Source organism: Eptesicus fuscus, chromosome 10, assembly GCF_027574615.1.
Source record: "Eptesicus fuscus isolate TK198812 chromosome 10, DD_ASM_mEF_20220401, whole genome shotgun sequence".
In the NCBI taxonomy this organism is placed as follows: Eukaryota; Metazoa; Chordata; class Mammalia; order Chiroptera; family Vespertilionidae; genus Eptesicus; species Eptesicus fuscus.
The window spans coordinates 74,255,837-74,275,195 of record NC_072482.1 but is presented as its reverse complement, the minus strand read 5'-3'; the positions used below and the strand labels follow the sequence as shown (position 1 = coordinate 74,275,195).

At 39.7% G+C, this 19,359-nt stretch overlaps 1 protein-coding gene across 1 annotated transcript in view; it reads left to right on the top strand.

Annotated features, from left to right (window-relative positions):
* The first annotated feature begins 14,935 nt into the window (after window positions 1–14,935).
* PDE7B (phosphodiesterase 7B) overlaps window positions 14,936–19,359 on the top strand; it is a 130,276-nt gene continuing 125,852 nt past the window's right edge. The window contains exon 1 of the mRNA XM_028141679.2: window positions 14,936–15,188. Coding sequence (XP_027997480.1) covers window positions 14,951–15,188 — 238 coding nt within the window. The 5' untranslated portion in view covers window positions 14,936–14,950. The remainder of the gene's footprint in view (window positions 15,189–19,359) is intronic.

The following is a 19,359-nucleotide window of genomic DNA, read 5'->3' as shown; positions in this document are numbered from 1 at the left end:
TTTTCAGCCCCAACCTGGAATCCTCCCTGTATGTACTTAGAGAATCCTAAAGGAAAGCCAGTGCTTAGAATCATTGTGCCTAAACCCTTGATGCAGGACATAGACAACCAAAGCTCTGAAGTTGTCCCCCAGTCACACCCCACACTAACCCCTTGAACAGAGCACCTTTCCTTCACCATCCTGATCCCTTGATGGTGGAGAAGAAAGCCATTCTCTCACCTTCTACAGTCTCTCAATACCACAATCAGCTCACACGCTCATAAGAAACTTCTGAGTTCTCTCCTTATGGGAGCCTTCCCATGGCAAAAAAAAAAAAAATAGAAGACTTTTTGAAGTTGCTTTACTTTTTTCCGGTCATGGGGATGTGACTTACAAAATGTTACTTTAATGCCCTAATTGATGTTCCTAAACCTGAATAAGCAAAGGAGTTTCCCTGAGTGTTGTATTTACCAGCCAGGAGCATACTTCTTACAGTGTCCTAAGGGATTGCCTTATAGGTGACACTGCCTTACCAAGAAAGTCTATGATAATTCAGTAACTACACCCTTTGATGGAATGAAAAGGAAAAATTGAATTTTTAAAAATTCTCCTATAAAAATAATTATGTTACAATGTGTTTCCAGAGATTCAGGGATAAACTAGTGCAGTATTCAATGTTTATGGCTAACTATTTAGATCAAACTAGAAAGAAAATTAACTTTTTTTTAGAATTGGACTGGAGAATCTTCTAGATGATCTGAAACCCATTAGAAGTTAGAACATGAGAAAAAGAGCTGGCAGCAGGCCAATATTGAGGTAAAAGGCCCAATAGTTGAGGGCCTACAGGATCTTGGGGTAGCCTTTAAGATCATTTTTAGTAAAAATCCATAATTTTTTCCTTTTCACTTTAGTTTTTTTTTTCAATTTTTGTCTACTTTTTCCCACATCTCTTTGAGCACTCCACACCAAATCCATACCCTTTATTTTATTTTTTACTTTAACATCTTTCATCTTTTCCCCTCAATATATCACTTACCAATGGCACCCAGGGCTAAAGGGGTTATTGGTGGCAGCTCCATGGAAAAGAGAGTAGATAATTTGAAGGAGATGATGATAATAGCTGACTTTTATTGAATGCCTACTCTGTGCTAGCCTTTTTTCTGTATACTTTCCATGAATGCTCTCATTTAATCCTCTCAGTTGTCCCAAGAGCTCGGTTTAATTTTTCTAACATCCTGGTTCTACTGGGGAATAAAGGTTGTCTTGTTTTTTTGTTTTGCTTCTGAAACTCTGTCTCCATAATTTCTGAAGTCGGGGGAGGCACATCCCAGGAAATGACAACTTAAGGAAAATAGATATAAGTAAGGCCCATTTGACCAGTAGGCGAGAGATAAGAAAGTTGCAACAAATAAATCCCAAAGTGAAACCTCAGGTAGATTTCTATAACCAATCTCTTTTATTTGCACATTTGTGCTCTTGAGGGAGAAAGTGACTTTACCAACCATGTTAATGGGGAAAAAGTTCTAACCCTTCAATAATTTCAAGAAAATCAGTATATGGTTTAGGTCAAAAGGAGTACTTGATTTTGCAATGCCAACTATCCCTTCTGTGGTTTCTCAAAAATGCTGTGGCTATCCCACACAGAACTCTCTCCATGTTTTTACCACAGAAACAATAGTGTCATTTCAGCATTCATTGTAATGTAGACCACGTTGGGAGGTGCTCTAAGGAAGCTATCCAAAACAACAAGTACCTGTATTCTTATAACCTAATATTACAAAAATGAAGTATGGAATTACCATGCAAGATGAACTTAAAGACAAATGCTAAATAAAACAAGGCATCAGTTGTGTGTCTGCTATGTGCAGAGGGACAAATGGAATAAAGGGACTTACTTGGCTCTAGTCAGGCAGAGATTTAGAGTAGTTACTGTTATTCCAAATCAGTGAATGAATTCATTAATGAGTTATCGCTGGGGACCGGAATTGGGGAATACCAAAAGTACAGTTGAACTTCTATAAACAGAACGATTTGCCTGGGGTTTGTACTTTCCTTACCTTAGGGACTTACCTGAAGAGCAAAGCCCTTCTGTCACTTTGCAACACCTTTAAAAAAGAAGGTGCTAAATAAAGGTGATGTGAAATGTGTAGAGTAATATTTCCCTAGTCGAAGGACTGTGACTATTAATGGTTATGTAACCAAATTTACCTTGGGGAGGTAAAATCAAAGAAAGGAACAAGGCAGGAAAGAGAAGATGTCTGGTCCCCCGGAAATGTGGCTGTTGTCAGCTTCATCTCTGATCTGCTATCCCAGGACAGAAGTCAGCTGGAGGCCAGATTTGAATTTCTCACATGTACTGTTGTCCATGCAAACAAGGGACGCAAGTTATTTACTTAACACTCAGAAACACTTAAGACTCTTTTGTGTGTTTTTTCCATTTCTGGCCAAGCTGTTTAGAAAACACAGTTGCCGCTGGCATTGTGATATTGTAAGCAGCCTTGCTAAATGGCTCCAAAAGGAAAATATCTGTTCAGTGTCTTGAATAAATCTTGTGGACTCCATTCACCAATTCCATACCAAGAGTCTCTGGTTTTTCAGACCCAAAAATGTAGGACAGAGATAGCAGATTGCTGCTAGAAGTATGTCTAAATAACATAGAAACTACTTTAATAACCTTTCATCACTACCCCAAATAGGGGTACCAGTCACAAGTGGTGGTATGAGTAAATCAAGTCACTTTTCATAAGGAATAGAGTTATTTTAGGAGTATAAGGTCTGATTTGAAGAAGCCACCCCATTACTAAAGGGAGACCAGGCATTTATTTAATTTTTTTTTAAATGCCCTTGTTCTTTCTCTCTGGTCATGCTGAGAGAGCAAGGCTTTCTTCAGCGCTTCCTAGGTGAAGGCTGTGGCGAAGATCTGAAGTCCAATCGTGGTCATCACAGTGTGACCACGGTGGCAGTGGATTTGGCTTGAAGAACAGCTATAGAAATAGGTGTTGGGAAGTTATTATTTTTTCTATTCTTTTGACTTGCCCCACTCAAATGTTTATGACACGGCCAGGTATAGTTACAATCTGTGAATCAAGCAGAGTTCCTACAGCTTTTTACAACACCCTAACTACACAGTTAGAATAGCATGGTGTTAAGAGGGTGTGCTATAGAACCAGCTTACTGTTCTTCAAATCACCCTCCTAAAGCTTGATAGCATCCGAAACTTGAGCAAATTACTTTCCTAGGGGGGTCAGGAAAGTACCTATCTCATGTGGGTTCTTATAAGGATAAAATAAGACATTTCATATAAAATGCTTGATAATGTATCAGGTACATAAGCACTTCGAGGAAGTGCACGTGCTCAGGTCTGTGGGAATCCAGGGCTGTCTGGATAATGCTTCATTATGGGTGAAATTAAGAAAATATTCTGCTATGGATTGAAAGCTTGGTTCCTCACAAGATTCATATGTTGAAACTCTCTAATTCCAACGTCATGGTATTGGAAGGTGGAACCTGTGGGAGATAAAGGGGTCTTGAGAGTGGAGCCCTCATAAACAGGATTAGTGCCCTTATAAAAAGATGATCTCTCTCTACCATGTGAGGATTTGGCAGAAAGGCAGCCCAGGGTCAGGATCCTCGCCAGAACCCAACCACGACGACACCCTGATTTCAGATTTTCAGACTCCAGAGCTGTGAGAAATGAATTTCTGTTGTTTAAGCCACCAGTCTGTGTCTTTTGATATAGCACCCTGATTTGACTAAGGCATAATCTAATGGAAATGGTTAATTTGTCTTTCTTTGCTCTCTTAGAATCAGAACATTTCCTGAGCTACCAATTTGCTAGGAACACAGCATCAGCTCACCTGAGAAAAGTGGTGAGAATATCTTGATATTTAAAAATCATTACAGCTAAACTTTTAAAATTCTATCAACAAATAAAAAATAATCGGCAAAAATGTAATTAACTACCCATGTTTTCCGGACCAAGTACAAACTCTCTATAATATAGTTCATGATTTTTTAAAGTTTTAAGTAGATTTCTAGACATTGTCTTAATGGTCAAGATATAGATAAAAAGTAATGAAAAAAGTTGGTTGTAATTTTCATTAATAACAAACACTGACTGAGACTTGTGTGCACATTTATATTATAGTACGACAACTCACTGTGCTTTATAGTTATATATGTGTCTGTCTGTTTCCCCACTAGATTAGTAAATAATTTTGAGAACAGGGGCAATGTTTTTGAATATCAAGCATTTAGCATGGACACTCAATAAATTATTAACCACTCACTATATGCAGGTTGAGTGAATAAACAAAGGGTACATCACTAAGATTTTTATCCTACAAAGCTTAACTTAGAAGATAAGCCAGAGCATCAAAGACAAATAGTGACACAGGTAAAGTTACCTTACAGGTAAATAAAATGAATAAGAGGTGCCGCTTTATTTAAACAGAAGAGGCAATTTGAGGTGGGGCACAAAGACCTCATGAAGAAAATGTACTTTTTCTGGATTAGACGAATGGAGAAAACTTTCCCAACAAAGGGGACAATGTGACCAATAATAGATTAGCTTCCTAATGCTGCTGTAACAAATGACCACAGACTTGCCGGCTTAAAACAACCCATGTTTATTATCTTACAGTTTCGGAGATCAGAAATCTGCAATGAGTCCCACTGGACCAAAATCAAGGTGTCCACAGGTCTGCATTCCATTCTGGAGGCTCTAAAAGAGAATCTGGCTTTTGCCTTTTCTGTCTTTAAGAGGCTGATCTCATTCCTTGGCTCGAGGCCTCCTCTCTGGTCCTCAATGACCAGTTAGTCTTTCTCTCATCTCATCACTCTGACTCTGTTTCACACTTAAGGACCCTTGTGATTTCATTGGACCCACACAGATAATCCAGGATAGTCCCCTACTTTAATGTCAGTTCATTAGCAACATTAATTCTATCAGCCACCCTTATTCCTCTTTGCCATGTAACCGAACAGGTTCACAGGTTCCAGGGATTGGGATGTGGACATCTTTGGGAGACCATTATTCTGCCAACCTCACAAAACGTTATAGTGCATCTGGCATGTATGGACACAACATAATTTCCATAGAAATTTTGTGTGTTAAATGTAAGTTTGAGTGAGGTTACAGGACTAAGGGAGTGGAAGCTATTTTTGAAAGCACTGAAAGCCCAACAAAGGGATTGAACTATCTTTAATAGTAATAATTCTCTTTGTGTTAGATTAGTATTAATATTTGACTTTAGTTTTCATTGATTAACTATTTGAAAATGACATGATTATAAGATATGCATGTCTAATTCACAATACTACAACTTTCAAAGATAAATACTTCACTGAACTTTTTTTAACAGTTAATGCAAGACTTGAAAAACACATTTTAATAGTAGCTCAATCAGTTGACTCCTCAATATTTGAACACAGAGAATAAAGTAATAACAGAATTAAAAAGGCATTGATTAGCCCTGGCCCGTGTTGCTCAATGGTTAGAGTGTCGGCCCACACACCAAAGGTGTCATGGGTTCAATTCCTGGTCAAGGGCATATACTTGGATTGTAGGTTCAATCTCTGGCCATAGTTGGGCTCATCTGGAAAGCAACCAATTGATGTGTCTCTCTCACATCAACATTTCACTCTCTTTCTTTCTCTCTCTCCCTCCCTCCCCCTTCTCCCTTCCACTCTCTCTAAAAATCAATGGGGGAAAATATATTCTCAGATGAGGATATTTTTAAGGCATTGATTAAAAGCATAGTTATAGGTGGTTCTAGAGTTGACACATAAGAGCAGCAAGATACGTGAACATATGCAAGTCAAAGGTAGGTATATATTTCACCTTCACTTAAATAGGAAACAGAAATTAATGTCAAAAGCAAAGATACATCAGAGAACAGTGCAAGAAATCTCCTTATCAGAGTGCAGAATGAATTTAGGAAATTCATAGAGGACACAGAGTAGGAATCAGGTCTAGATATAAAAAAAAAAAAGCTCAGCCAGTGTGGCTCAGTGGTTGAGTGTTGACCTATGAACCAGAAGGTCACGGGTTCGATTCCCAGTCAGGGCACATGCCCAGGTTGTGGGCTCCATCTCCAGTGTGGGACTTGCAGGAGGCAGCTGATCAATGATTCTTTCTCATCATTGATGTTTCTATTTCTCTCTCTCTCCCTTCCTCTCTGAAATCAATAAAAATATATATTTTTTAAAGTAGATCAGGACCATTTAGTAATCATATATTATAAATAAAAAGATATACAATCATTTTAGATGATTTGTGGAATAAAAGGAGCAAAATTTAGTTAGAATTTGAATGTGGGATGGAAGCATAGTTACCAAAAGGAAACTCTTTAAAAATCTTTTTTGATGAAGATCTCACGCATGTATTAATGTTGTCAAATATTCTAGTATGCTAGGCTTTCTTTCCTTGATGAAGGTGCTATTATTCTTCTAGCAACACTGTATATATAAAAAAAAAGTGGGGGGAGGGCTTCAGTGGGAATCCCTGTGCCATACTATACAGAGTCTTGTTTATTGTTTATACACTATTAAATGGCCTCACATTTACTTTTCATCCTTGATTCACCTGCCATCACAGAGGAAAACAGGCTCTAAAATTATCTAAAGTAATCACCATGCTCTATATGAGTTTTTAATCCAGTAGCTTCCAGCTTTCTCATCTTTGTTTTCTTTAGTTGCTCCAGAGGATGACAGGAAATATAGGTGTCTGTAACTGTAGCAAAGCACTTAGCCTTAGAAATAACAAGGAAAGACAACAGGGAGGAGGGGGGAGGACAGAAAAAATAAAAGAAAAACAGCAAACTGTGTTTCCAATTACCAGCAGATGCTTCTGTTTATTATAAGAGTTCCTATTTAGTTAACAGTACAAATTTTTAATCATATAAATGTGGTAGTGTTCTAGCCTCATGCTCTTGATTACCCTTGTCTTCCAGTTGGTTTCACATGCCTCTTGCTTCTGGCATCACTCTCCCACAAACACAGTGTCTAGAGCTGCAGGAATCCCAGGCGATACCCGATAAAAAGTGCCGCCTGTTGCAGAGTTTATTTCATTTATCTTTTGTGTTTTGTGTTGTGTTTCACTGAGGTGGTGACATTGCAACACATTCCCCTGAGTCAGCAGCACCATTGGCTGCTGGCTAAAGCATCATGAATGCCTACATTCTTTTTTCCATCTTCGCTTTGTGGAATCATCTGGTCACCATTCATTCATGCCTGGAATAGTACAGGGGGAAAGATTACCAGACTTCATCCAAAGACCACTTTACATAGAACTTTAATAAATCAAATGAAGGAACAGGTTTGCGTGAGAGTATCCCCGATGGTGGAGATCAAAGACTCAGAGCCTTGCCTGTATTCCAATCATTCTGAAAAATAGCAAAAGGAGTACAACAACATGCTGGAAAGGAGGAGGAATGGAAAAATTGGACTAGTAGTTTTTTTTTTTACATTTGGTGAGAAAAGACTTTCAAAAATAGTTATTTGGTCTTGAAGTTAAAACTCCATCATACATATTATTCATCACAGTGGCTTATATTTGATATTCAACCTTATCGTAAAGTTGATCCATAAGGGAAAAGAAATGAATGAAACAAAATTTATAAGCCAAAGGTGGGTCAATATCATAAATGCCCCTGGTCATAGCCCTTGCTCTTACATGGCTGTTCTGGTGAATAATTTCCAGTTGAGCATATTTGACTTGAGCCAGTATTGATTGTTTTCAAGAGTCCTAGTATGTGTATCTATAAAGATTAGGACTTTTGCTGCATTTTCTTTAATAAAGAAGTAGTATGGAAGAGGCAGAAAATTTCTGCTGCGTGGTAGTCCTGAGAGCATGGTCCACCACCAGCAGCCTTGCCATCCCCAGGGAGCTTGATAGAAGTGCAGAGTCTCAAGTCCCCACCCAGATCTGCCCAGGCAGACTTTGCATTGTAATAGGATTTTCAGGGGATTTGTATGCACACTAACATTTGAGAAGCCTTGCTCTAGAATAGCATCTGAGAGACACCTTTAGGCATAGATATTTTATGTCATTGTAATCTCCAGAAGGTAATAAGTGAAAGAAAGAAGGGGGAAAAAGAATGTTTTGAAGAGGTGGAAGGATAAACGCCCTACACATATGGCAGTTGAAATTTCCTTCTTCCAAATTGACTTTGAACTCCATAACCATAAACAAAAATGAATGCCAAGGGAAAAAAATAGGTCCTATTAGAAGGTTTCATTCCTTACCATCTTCCCACTTTTATGTTGTTTAGATTTATAATCTTTCTATATCATATTAGTTGTCCAGTTTATTTTGATTATATTGAGAGGCCAAAACTTCACTCAGGCATTTCCCAGCACTTTTTGAGGCTGTCTGGATAATCTCCCCTCCAGCCTCCTTGAGGTCTTCTCAGTCCAGACTAATTCTTGAGAACTTCCAGAATTCATACACTTGCAAAAAAAAAAAAAAGTAGAAACATATTTTAAACTTTGTTTAGGCCACGTTTTAAATATTATAATTGGTTTTACACACTACACTTCTGCTAAAAACACATCAAATAAATGGAAATCACCTAGTAGCACTCAAATTTATAAGAATGTTTGAGGCATACAGACACCCCAAGCAAAACATTTGAGGCCCACATAGTTTGTTTAGGAAAATGAGTCCAGTGGGAAGCTGAAGACAGGCACATGTTGTCTAGCACAGCCTATGACACAAAGTACAGCTCATGAACATCAATCATAACCCATTAGTCATTGTGCACTGAAACTGAAATTCCCAATCAAGGGAACTCATACTTAGTATTAAGCAAAGCACTAAATAACCCATGGTAAAGATCACGCAGGCTTATAACCTAGGCACAATTCATGGGCTGTTTCCATACCACCAAAACACAGTTACAACAAATAATTATCCTATTGGGCCACTTCGTTAGTGCATTCTTTGTCCTTTATGTATCTACTAGAGCTCCGGTGCATGAAATTCGTGCACTCAGGAGCATCCCTCAGCCCTGCCTGTGCCCTCTCACAGTCTGGGAGCCCTCGGCAGGTGTCGGCTTAAGCTCTTGGCAACTGCCGGCTTAAGCCCGCTCCCAGCTGAGGTGGGAGAGGCTCCTGCCACAGCCACTGTGTTCACCAGCCATGAGCCTAGTTTCTGACTGAGCAGTGCTCCCCCTGTGGGAGCGCACTGACCACCAGGAGGCAGCTCCTGCATTGAGTGTCTGTTCCCTGGTGGTCAGTGCACATCATAGTGACCGGTCGTTCCGCCATTTGGTTGATTTACATATTAGCCTTTTATTATATAGGATTTTCTTTCCCACCTCAATTATTTTTTCTACCTTACCTACCTCACCTTTGTATCATAAAATCCCTCACTACCTCTCCTATAGGGCCACTCTCCAATACTCTCTCTCTCCAATATGACTGTCATTGTTTCTTCTACTGCTAAATCCTCATGAAGACCACAAATTTCCAAAGTGGGACCTATTTCTAAGGTGGTTTGACTTCTCAGCTTTCTAATAGATCCTAGGAAAGTATAGCTAAAATTAGACTTTGGATAAGTTGTCAATTATTATTTCCTATAGCTTAAAACAATCATTTAAAAATTGTAAAGGACATTATGGTTTTACAAATAACTCACATTCTACTCTTATTTTATTGTTACAAGATTCCAGAATGATGGATAAGATGGTTATTGCCATAATACCCATTTATAGACAAGTCGCTAAGTTTAAAGCAAAGCGGCATGGTGAGTTCATAGTTTTTATAACCTTAAGATAAGTAGTTTTAGAGGATTACTTCAGAGATTTCATTGTGGTAACTATTTTTTTCAGAAGTTGACACACCAAATATGAAATTATGAAAAGCATATTCTACCACCACTTACAATCTTTCACAATCAGAACCAAGTTGGGAAGTCTTAGAAAAATTTTACCTGAGAATGCCATCATCACACAGCAAAGCATTAGTTCAATAACAGAGAGAATAGCAATGGTTGGGGAAGGGCAGGTTGGTTAATGGGTTGATTTGTTTTGTTTAGTGTTACCATGCAACAATGTCTTTTTTATGTAAATGGGTTTTCAGCAGCAGAGAGAAGGCGCAAAGTGGAGAAAACCTAGTCTTCAGGCCATTCTGTTTTCATCCCCTGTCTTATTGGACTTGTTTGTTGTGGGTTAACTGTCAGAGACAGTCAACTTAGCATTCGTTAAGTTATGTGAGAGCCAGGATAGAGGTCTCATGCCAACTAAAACCCTGGTCTTTCTCTTTAAATATACAAAGAAAAGTAAAACAAGAAGTGGCAATTCACAATGCAAACTAGGATCGAGGTGGCGGAGGCCAGGCAGGTCCCAGTGCCTGAAAAAGCACCCACGGACTGGCACAAAGAGTCTCCCTTCTGCTGCTGCTCTCGCATATTTGCAGAGTGAATAAGAGAATGATTGGTTATAGTTCAGACACCTGTTGTAAAATCAAACGATGAATCTGTCAGCTCAACCTTTCTACTTCCCCCACCTCATCTTCCCTCATCTTGCCCCACCCACTCTCCTCCCTTTCCACGTGACAGTGGAAGTATGTGCTGCCTTCTATGGTCAGTCTGAGGACCAAATCCTTTTCCCCACTTGCTGGCATTGTTCCCTGAGATTAGTTAAGGCCAGAGTTATTACATTTCTATTTTTCCTGAAGGACACTGTAAATTGTTTGAGCTTCTCCTACTTAGACTATATTAAACAAAGTTGAAAGACCTGTTTTCCCTTTATTGCTCATTTTGAATTTCATTTGCATTGCCTTTGTGAAACCAGAGTGGTCATAAATGTGTGTGTGTGTGTGTGTGTGTGTGTGTGTGTGTGTGTGTGTGTGTGTTTACACATCTATATTTGAACCAATGGAAAGGAAAAGCCAGGAGGAAATTAATAAATTATGAATAAATTACCTCAATAGCTTGAAATTTTTCTTTAAAGATAGAGAAGGGGTGGGAACTAATAAGAATATAAAGTATTTTTTAAATATTTGTGAGAGACTTTCATTAAAATGAAGTTTTGTGAGAATCTATTGACAGACTCAAAATAACAGGAAATTGAAATGAGTATATGTTTCTAAGTTTTTATTTTTAAATGTACATTCTCATTATAGATCAGAAATATTTAGTGTTGTAAATATTTTTTTAATCATCTATAATAATAAAAGCATAACATGCTAATTAGATTGGACAGCCGAACAACCTTCTGGACATCCTTACGGATACAGCCGAGGCTGTGAGGGGCGAGGCAAGCCACTGCGGCTGCGAGGGCCGACGCCCTTGCTCGAATTTTGTGCATCAGGCCTCTAGTATATGATAATGGCTTATCTGCCTAGTGACTAGAACACCCATAAGTCTACATGATTTTTACATAGCTCCCCAAACACTAGAAATCCTTCAAAATAACCCAGGTTCTAAATCAATTATAGTAAATCCTCACTTGATGTCAGTAGGTTCAGCAATTTTATGCAAACTTACATATAACAAAGCCAATTTTAACATAGGCTAATTGATATAAACAAGAGTTAAGATCTTAGGGAAATTCATCAACATTACAAGGAAATGACTTGAACTAAATATTATTTGAGGAACTTCTGTATGTCTTTGACTTTTTTTTTTCTTGGCCATATACTTTAGTATTGTGGCTATCAATTCTTTCCTTTATAGCTGCAAACACATGGCAAAGTATTTTTGATAGAATTAGGTGTCCATTGGAACAAGCTGTTTTGACTTTGCTAGTACTCATTCTATTTCTTTTACAGGAGAACTAATCTATTTCCTCTTAATGGGATGTTAGGTTGACTCACAATGCCTGGGGGAAAATGAGGTTATTTTGACAGTCTATCTTAAAATTTCCTATCTGTAGCACGTATTTGTGGGTATTAAGATTTGTCTTCACATGCCACATAGATGAGTCCTCTTTGCTCCATGACCTCTTTGGGTACAGAACCTCCTCCCCATCCCTATCTCCCCATCCCCAGTGATTCAAACTTCTAGCTGCAGATAGGTAGTGTCTCATTGTGAATGATGCACACTGACTAAGGTTAAAATCATAGGTTTACAGAATGCTCTTCTACAGGAACTCTCTAAAAGACAAAAGAGATCACAGCCTGTGAGATCTAGCTATGGAATATGACAAAATCACCTTTTGGAGAATTTCTGTGGTTTAGTGATTTTAGTCCAAGGCTTGCATCTTGTCTGTTTGTCCCAATCTCCTGAGCTTGCAGTTGAGCCAAAAATCTCCTGAGCCAAGCTTTCTCGCAAGATTTCCTGTACTTCCTGTTTCTATGTGAGCCAGAAATACCATGAGAATGACCTTTCTTGTGGTATTTTTGCACTTCTACCCCGAGATGAAGAGAATCCCATATTGGGGAGAATTTTTCTTAATTGTGCAATATCTTCAATTATCAAACCTTCAAATGAAGTAACTTCCTTTTTCCACCTTTGAGATGGTGTTTGCTTGGTCCTAATTCATCTCCACTAGGAAGTATTCATGTTCAATGATCCAACATTGAACATAACTTCTCTAAGATATTTTTACAAGGAAATGTGTAGAACAATATAGAGAATACAGTGGAAACATATCCTTGGATTTTTTAAAAATGCCATTCTTTAAGAAATGTGTAATGTAGAGTTGTATGATGAATACATTAGTGTATGTGACATACCATTTATCTGTTTTCTTTGTTCTTAACCCCTTTGTTCTGAGGGTCAGGATATCCTGACGCTAAGTACTATTGCAAAAAAACTCAACAAAAATAAAAATAGTCAAACACTTAGGAAACTCTTCAGTTGTTATGTCAAGGAAGTTTGTGACTGAGGAGTGAGTTTAAGACATTATTCAGGAAATATGCTAATAGAGTACAACAGCCTACATGTGCCTATTAAATAAAACAGTCTCGATTCTGGAGAGACTTAATGCCCTCACTCTGATGAAAAGAAAAGATAAGAACTGGAAGGGTTGTCAAAAGTGGTAGAAGTGTCAGACAGATGCTTAAATGCTTTCATCTCTTAACAAAGAGGGAAGTTTAAAAAGGCACATCTTTCTCAAAAATGGATCACTAATTATTCCCTAATTGGGTTGTAGGAATATCTGCTTGTCTGATTAATATCTTAATTAATAAATTCATAAGCAGTGGTGTTTTTAATGTTACTTATTGTTGCTTTATACCCTCAAAGGATGTAGGTTTGCCAGTGTACTTTTCTATCCAGAAAAAAAGAAAAGCCACTTAATTCTGTATGGAAAACTAAACTTATTAACCATGGGTTTAGAAGAATAATAAAAACAACAAAATCACAGTTCCTGGTTTCAACTTTTAAAAATTGATATGAGGGCCATGAAAATAAAAAAACACCCTGCAACAGTCTTCCTCCTCTCCCCCAAGTCTCCTCTTCCCTCCCCTAAAGAAACATCAAATGATTATGTGATAAACCAACGCTGACAGAAATATAGATCAGGAGTGACAGATTTTACATCAGCAAAATAAAATGCCAAGCAAAATAACGCACTTTGCAATGCAGAGAAAGACAGGATTGTTGCAATGGCCTCCAAGAAAACAGAAGCTATCCGCATGAATGTTCAAGTTCAATTTGTTCCCACAAACCCGATTTGCTAGCAAAAGTGCGAACCACAATAGCACCCTACTTTCGTTTATGTCCAGAGCTTTTCACACAAGCTACAGGGGGCATCCTCTTTGTTGTATGGATTCTGACTCCCAAGGTTAGCGCCTCTGTCTCTGAGCCCTGGGACCCTAGCTGTGTGACCCATGATTGTCCTCAACTGAACCACTCTCAGTGGGGGCACAGCAGTTAGTGGCCCAAATATTAAGTCCACAGTGCTCTGTCTCTGGAAAGTGAATCTTCGACACTTACTCTCCTTTCTTTTCACTGCCATTTGTGCCCTCTGCGAATACCTTTAAAATTGTTATTATTTCCCTATGAAGTGGGTTTTTAACAATCCCAAGCTATGTGTCCGGACCAGGCAACCCTACTGCACATTTGCATGAGGATCTTGATGCTTCCCTACTTCACTTCTTTCAGAGTTAGCTTTGGAGTGTGATTCAATGTTATTTCCCTTCCAACTGAGGGCAGCTAAGGTTACAAACGGATTTGACTAAGAGGCCAAAATCCAGTTAGGTTTGCTGAGAACCAAATGACAGCAAAGGGGGAGGGGTGTGAAGGAGGCGGGGAGGGTATATGACCTGTGGTGTTGAGGATCAACCCAAGAGCCTTTTGAAAAGCCCCATCCCCGTGGTGCAGACCTTAGTGGACAGGCAAGGTGGCCCCCAGCCAGACCATCCCGAGAGAAGCAGCTGCAAATTGGTTCTGCGGGAGCTCAGCTTCCCGTTTTCCCGAGAGCTCCTTGAAGCTTGCTTCCTGCACCACAGGGGTGACTCCTTACCAACACCCCCACAGAGCTGGCCTCTAGGGGACCCCTGTGAGAAGCTGGCAAAGGGTGACCCACTTTTTTTTTTTTTCTTTTTTTTTTTTTTTTTTTTGCCTGAAGTCCTTAACGGCTAAACAGGCCACTCAACAAACTTTGACCAGCACCAAAAGAGAATTGAGAACAAATAAATTAGAAGAAGAGGAAAAGCAAATGCTAAAACCTGGATGGCTTTTCCCCTGCTGTGGTTCCAGCTGCAGCCTGGGATTAATTAAGTGCTGTGAAGTCAGTGCCTGCGAGAGAAGGGGGAAAATGCATTCTATCTCTAAGGAAGGAGTATAGTATCAGCTCTCACGAAGCGAGAAGCCCTGGGAAGTGCATCGCGGTCGCTGTCAGTGTTTGTGGAGGGACTGGAGGGACAGGGTGGCTGCGCCAGGCTGGAGGAGGCTTGCCTTTCCAAAGCTGGAGAGGATTTCACGGGGGCTCCCCTTCCCGTGCCCGGGAAGAATCTCCCCTCTGCTAGCAGCACCCGCGGCGGCAACAGCCCTACCTCCTCTTCTGGGGAACAGGGCAGAATGCCTGTGCTAGAGCGCTATTTCCACTCGGCAGAGCTAGGCAGACGGTGGACGGCCCCAGAAGGTGTGCTGCCCTCCTCCCTGGGCAGCCGGCCGGGGTGCCAGCAGGGGCCGCTGCCCTGGGACTTGCCAGAGATGATCAGGATGGTCAAGCTGGTTTGGAAATCCAAAAGTGAGCTGCAGGCGACCAGACAGAGAGGCATTCTGGAGAATGAAGATGCTCTGCACAGCTTTCCAGGTAAATTGACTGTGAGGTGTGAACGGTAGCAGGGCCAGATCTGATTACTTTCGGTCCCTTTCTTGGAGAGGTCAAACCATAAAAATGGGAAAAGGAAGGAGGACGGGCTGTGCAGCAGAGGGTCCGAGGTCTGTGACTAACGACTGTTTGCTCTGTTATAGAAATGCATCTTAAAATTAAGAGTGTTGTGGTAGGAGGAGCATTAACAGCCTGAAAACCAAGACATCTGGGTCCTGGGCTCAGCTCCCCACTTGCTTGCCCCATGGCTTAAGCAAGTGGAATTTCCTGAGCTTCGACCCCCAGAAGGAGGGGGTGGGTTGGGTGCTCTTTAATGTCTATGACTGCCTCTGCAATTTCTTGTTGACAAGTCAGAGTTATCTCCAAGAGAATATTCTTCTTGGCTTGCTTTTTATAATGCTCGATATACATTAAACTATGCTTCCAATGTTTAACTATGAAACCACGGTATATATGAATGATCCCAGGACTGACTTTGGCCTGGAAGCTTTTTATGTGATGGGAAAGTTGGTACATTTCCTTGCCTCAGTTTCCCATTTTGATAAATGACAGTAATAACAGATTCCCTCATTAATGACAGGAAAAAAATGAACTCCACAAATGTGCAAATGATTCATTGGGGCTTTGTCATGTTACAAGAATGTGCTGTGTTCGGGTCAGTTACGGAGAACTTTGCTGTGTTTCTAACAGTGGGCAGTGCAACCACAAAGACACCCAGGAACCCTGTGAAAGATCTCCAGGGGCCCAGATAATGCTATACACTCCGAATGTGTGCAGGGCGCCGCCTTCCTTAAGGGGTATGTTGGCGGATATTTGGAAAGTGGTGGTCCACTGTAGAAGAATGAATGTCAGCATGTGTTTATGTATTTGAAGTCTGGGCTAGCCCTGGCATACCATTGGTGGGGAGAGATGGGGGACTAGATGGGAAAGATATACCAAAAATTACCTCTCTCTTTCGCATGGAAAGAGACTAGGAAATCAAAACTCGACTAATTTTGTTTTTAATCATTTATACAGATGTTGTTTTAAGTTGCCTAAAATCTAAAAAGAGTGTTACTAAAAAATAATGGTCTGGGGGAAAGAAAGATTTCAAAGGAAGAAAAACACAGCAATGTTAGTCTTTGGTAAACAATGAATACTTAGGACAGAGAAGGAAATCAATAGGACTGAGTTTTCTGTGGCAAATAGGAGATGGGTGCCCAGAGCAGTGGGTCTTGGTCAGAAGAAATGAGGTAATGCCTAAGGAATCCCAAATCTCATGTGAGTAGTGTAAGAAAAATGGGAAAACCCACCTGGGCAGAAAAGTTAACTGTGACACTTCAACTATTACCACTCTTGGTTTGTTGCAGAATATTAAATAAGTATGATGCATAATTCAAATCACACCTTTGATAAAACTATCTAGTCAGCAGATATTAGCATGCTTGTGGGACTAGGTGTATTATTATTTATGTTATATGTTAATGGGTGTCTAGTTCCTGAAAAAGCAATACTACAGGGAGAAAACAGAGCTCCTGTAACTTTTTTGCCACTTGAAAGGTACATTTTTCTGGATGTTATAAAATTGAGTGAGTTGAGTGTTACTATGCCCCTGGACCACTGCCTCACTTTAATTGGAATATGTCTCGGTGGCTACCTTGGTTTCAAGGCAGACTCCATTTCAACACCCCGTCTTCTTTCTCCCCTGCCTTCCCATTCTCAGGCTCACATTTTGTCATGAGCATAAAGCCTTATCCTCCATATTAACTTTCGGGGCCAAATGATGAAGCCCCCAAAGACCAGTTGCTTCACTTTCCAAATGGTCTCACACCTTGTTGCTGATGCTGCATGTTCTCCTCCCACCAGGTGCTCTTCAACTGAGCCATTTTCACCATAATAGCCTGCCAATGAGGGACACTGGAACGCTTGTAAAATATTTCAAAAAATCTGGTATTTTTTTATTTTGAAAAAGTGATGGTTTAAGCTATGCTTTGTTCTTATAAGGTAGAAAGCATCTCAAAAAACAAACAAACAAAAAACACACCAAACCAGATGGTAGTGTCTCTGTCTCTCTGTTTCTCTCTCTCTCTCTCTTCTCTCTCTCTGTGTGTGAGTGTGTGTGTGTGTGTGTGTGTGTGTGTGTCATCTGGCCTTTACCTCAGATCCTCAGTTTCTTCTTCAACAATACTAAACAACTTGCTGTTCAAGTGGTGTCCTGCCTGTGAGCCTTGCCTTGGGCTAGGGATGTCTTTCTTTGACTCAGTCAACTGAAAATGTCTGTTCAAACTACAAAGTCCCGGTTCTAGCAGTTCAAGCATCCTTTTCTTTGTAGTGACTTTCCTGATCTCCACTCCTGCCCCCACCCTCCCCTACAGTCATTTATTCCCCTCTCCTTACCTCTTTGCCTGTGGGAATTTAACCTATTACATTTATAGCACACAATATTTTTGCCATGTTAGTAACCAAAAACAGAAAAATTAAATCCTGTGACAGTCTATGTATATTTTGACTGCTGTCCATAATGGATGAATAGGTTTACGTTTTTAAAAACCACAAAATTGCAGAAATTCTGAATAGAATCAACAGTCTAAAGGACTTTAGAAACAGATGTCACTGTTTCTTTATAAGTCGGATTTAACCTTAAAGTTTTCAGCTTTTCTTTTCCTTAGTGAAGGGCATCGTTATTTTTGCTCATACTTCTAGACAAGACTGGACATTGTTTCTCACAAGTGAAACAGAAGAGTATTCTGAGATTTTGCTTAGGTAATTAAGGGGAGAGCAAAGAGATTTATGGGAAAGTAAATGCATTAAAAATGTATTCGTGAGAGATTTTAAGATGAAATATACTGAATTGTGAGTGATGGGAGGCAGAAGGGAACAGTGTTCCCTGAAGAGAGTGAGAAAGTGCTAGAGGGAAGGTGACATGTGTGAGCCATCCTGTCATCTTCAGATGGGCATTCACTGGAGACTATTGGTGACTATTAAAGGCTGGAGGAGGAAATGGGGGTGACAGGAGGAAGAGAGGCTTGTCATCTTTACATGTCAGGGGGTGTGCATCTGGGAGTGCCCCCAGAGCTGAGCATTGGCTGAGGCACTGTTCACCCTGGAGAAGGATTCTGGAGGTTAGATCAGCATGCCCAGAGTCAGCGCATCAGTTCAGTCCATTGAATTGTACCCAATTACTTAATGTTATTAATAGTCCCATCATTTTTCCTTTATGAAGAAAACGAAAGGTCGTCTAATTATCTAGTTAACACTTGATCAAGTGAATAGTTCAAAGAGACTAAACAACTTGTCCAGGGTCACACATTGACACTGTGACAGAACCAGATTTGTGTCTCAATGACCCATATCTAGTCCACAAAACTTACATGATGAGGGCATGTTCTGAGTAATTTAAATGTGAACCAAGTTATGGCTTTATTGACTATATGTAAATGGGCAAACATGAGAACACATAAATCTTGGCCAACCCAAAAAAATAGTATTGCCATGAAAAATAAGTCAAAGGATTGTACTTCCTTTACATTTTTCTATTTATTTTGTAGGCTTTAGTTTTAGATCCAAGCTTCAAGTGCTGGGAAGGCCCTGAGAAAGATCCCCATTTATAGGCAATAGGAAGTAAGCTTTAGAGCTTGGTGGTAAGACCTTGCCCAGAAGTAGGAGAGTGGGGAGAGGGAAAAAGGACAGGAAAGAAATACATGGTTTCTCAAGTGCTCTGAGTGCAAATATTATTCTAATTGTGATTCCAGTCTGCAATCTGTGTAAGACTAGACATCCTTAGCAGGCCTTGTTCTTAGTTGAATAAATAATTTGATTTCAGAATTGAACCAAATAACTGCAAACTCTGCAGCTATAGAACTTACCTTTCATTTGGGTGTCCCTGGCCTAAATATTGCATTACATTTTACTTATTTATTAAGCTTGTTCCCGTTTCAATAACCTTTGGCTTCAGGAAAATACAAAAACACACAACTCCCTCAAAAAAAATTATTTTCCCCATAGTCATTGTACTTGTCCTGTCTTTCAAGAATACAAATATAAATTAGCTTTTCACTCAGCCCTTAAAATCAAACAACTTCAGATGAGAAAATCTCCAAAGGAATTCTCTGATTCCAGCACTCTACAATTCAAATTGACATTTAAAGTGCTATGTTAAAATATCTCACGTATC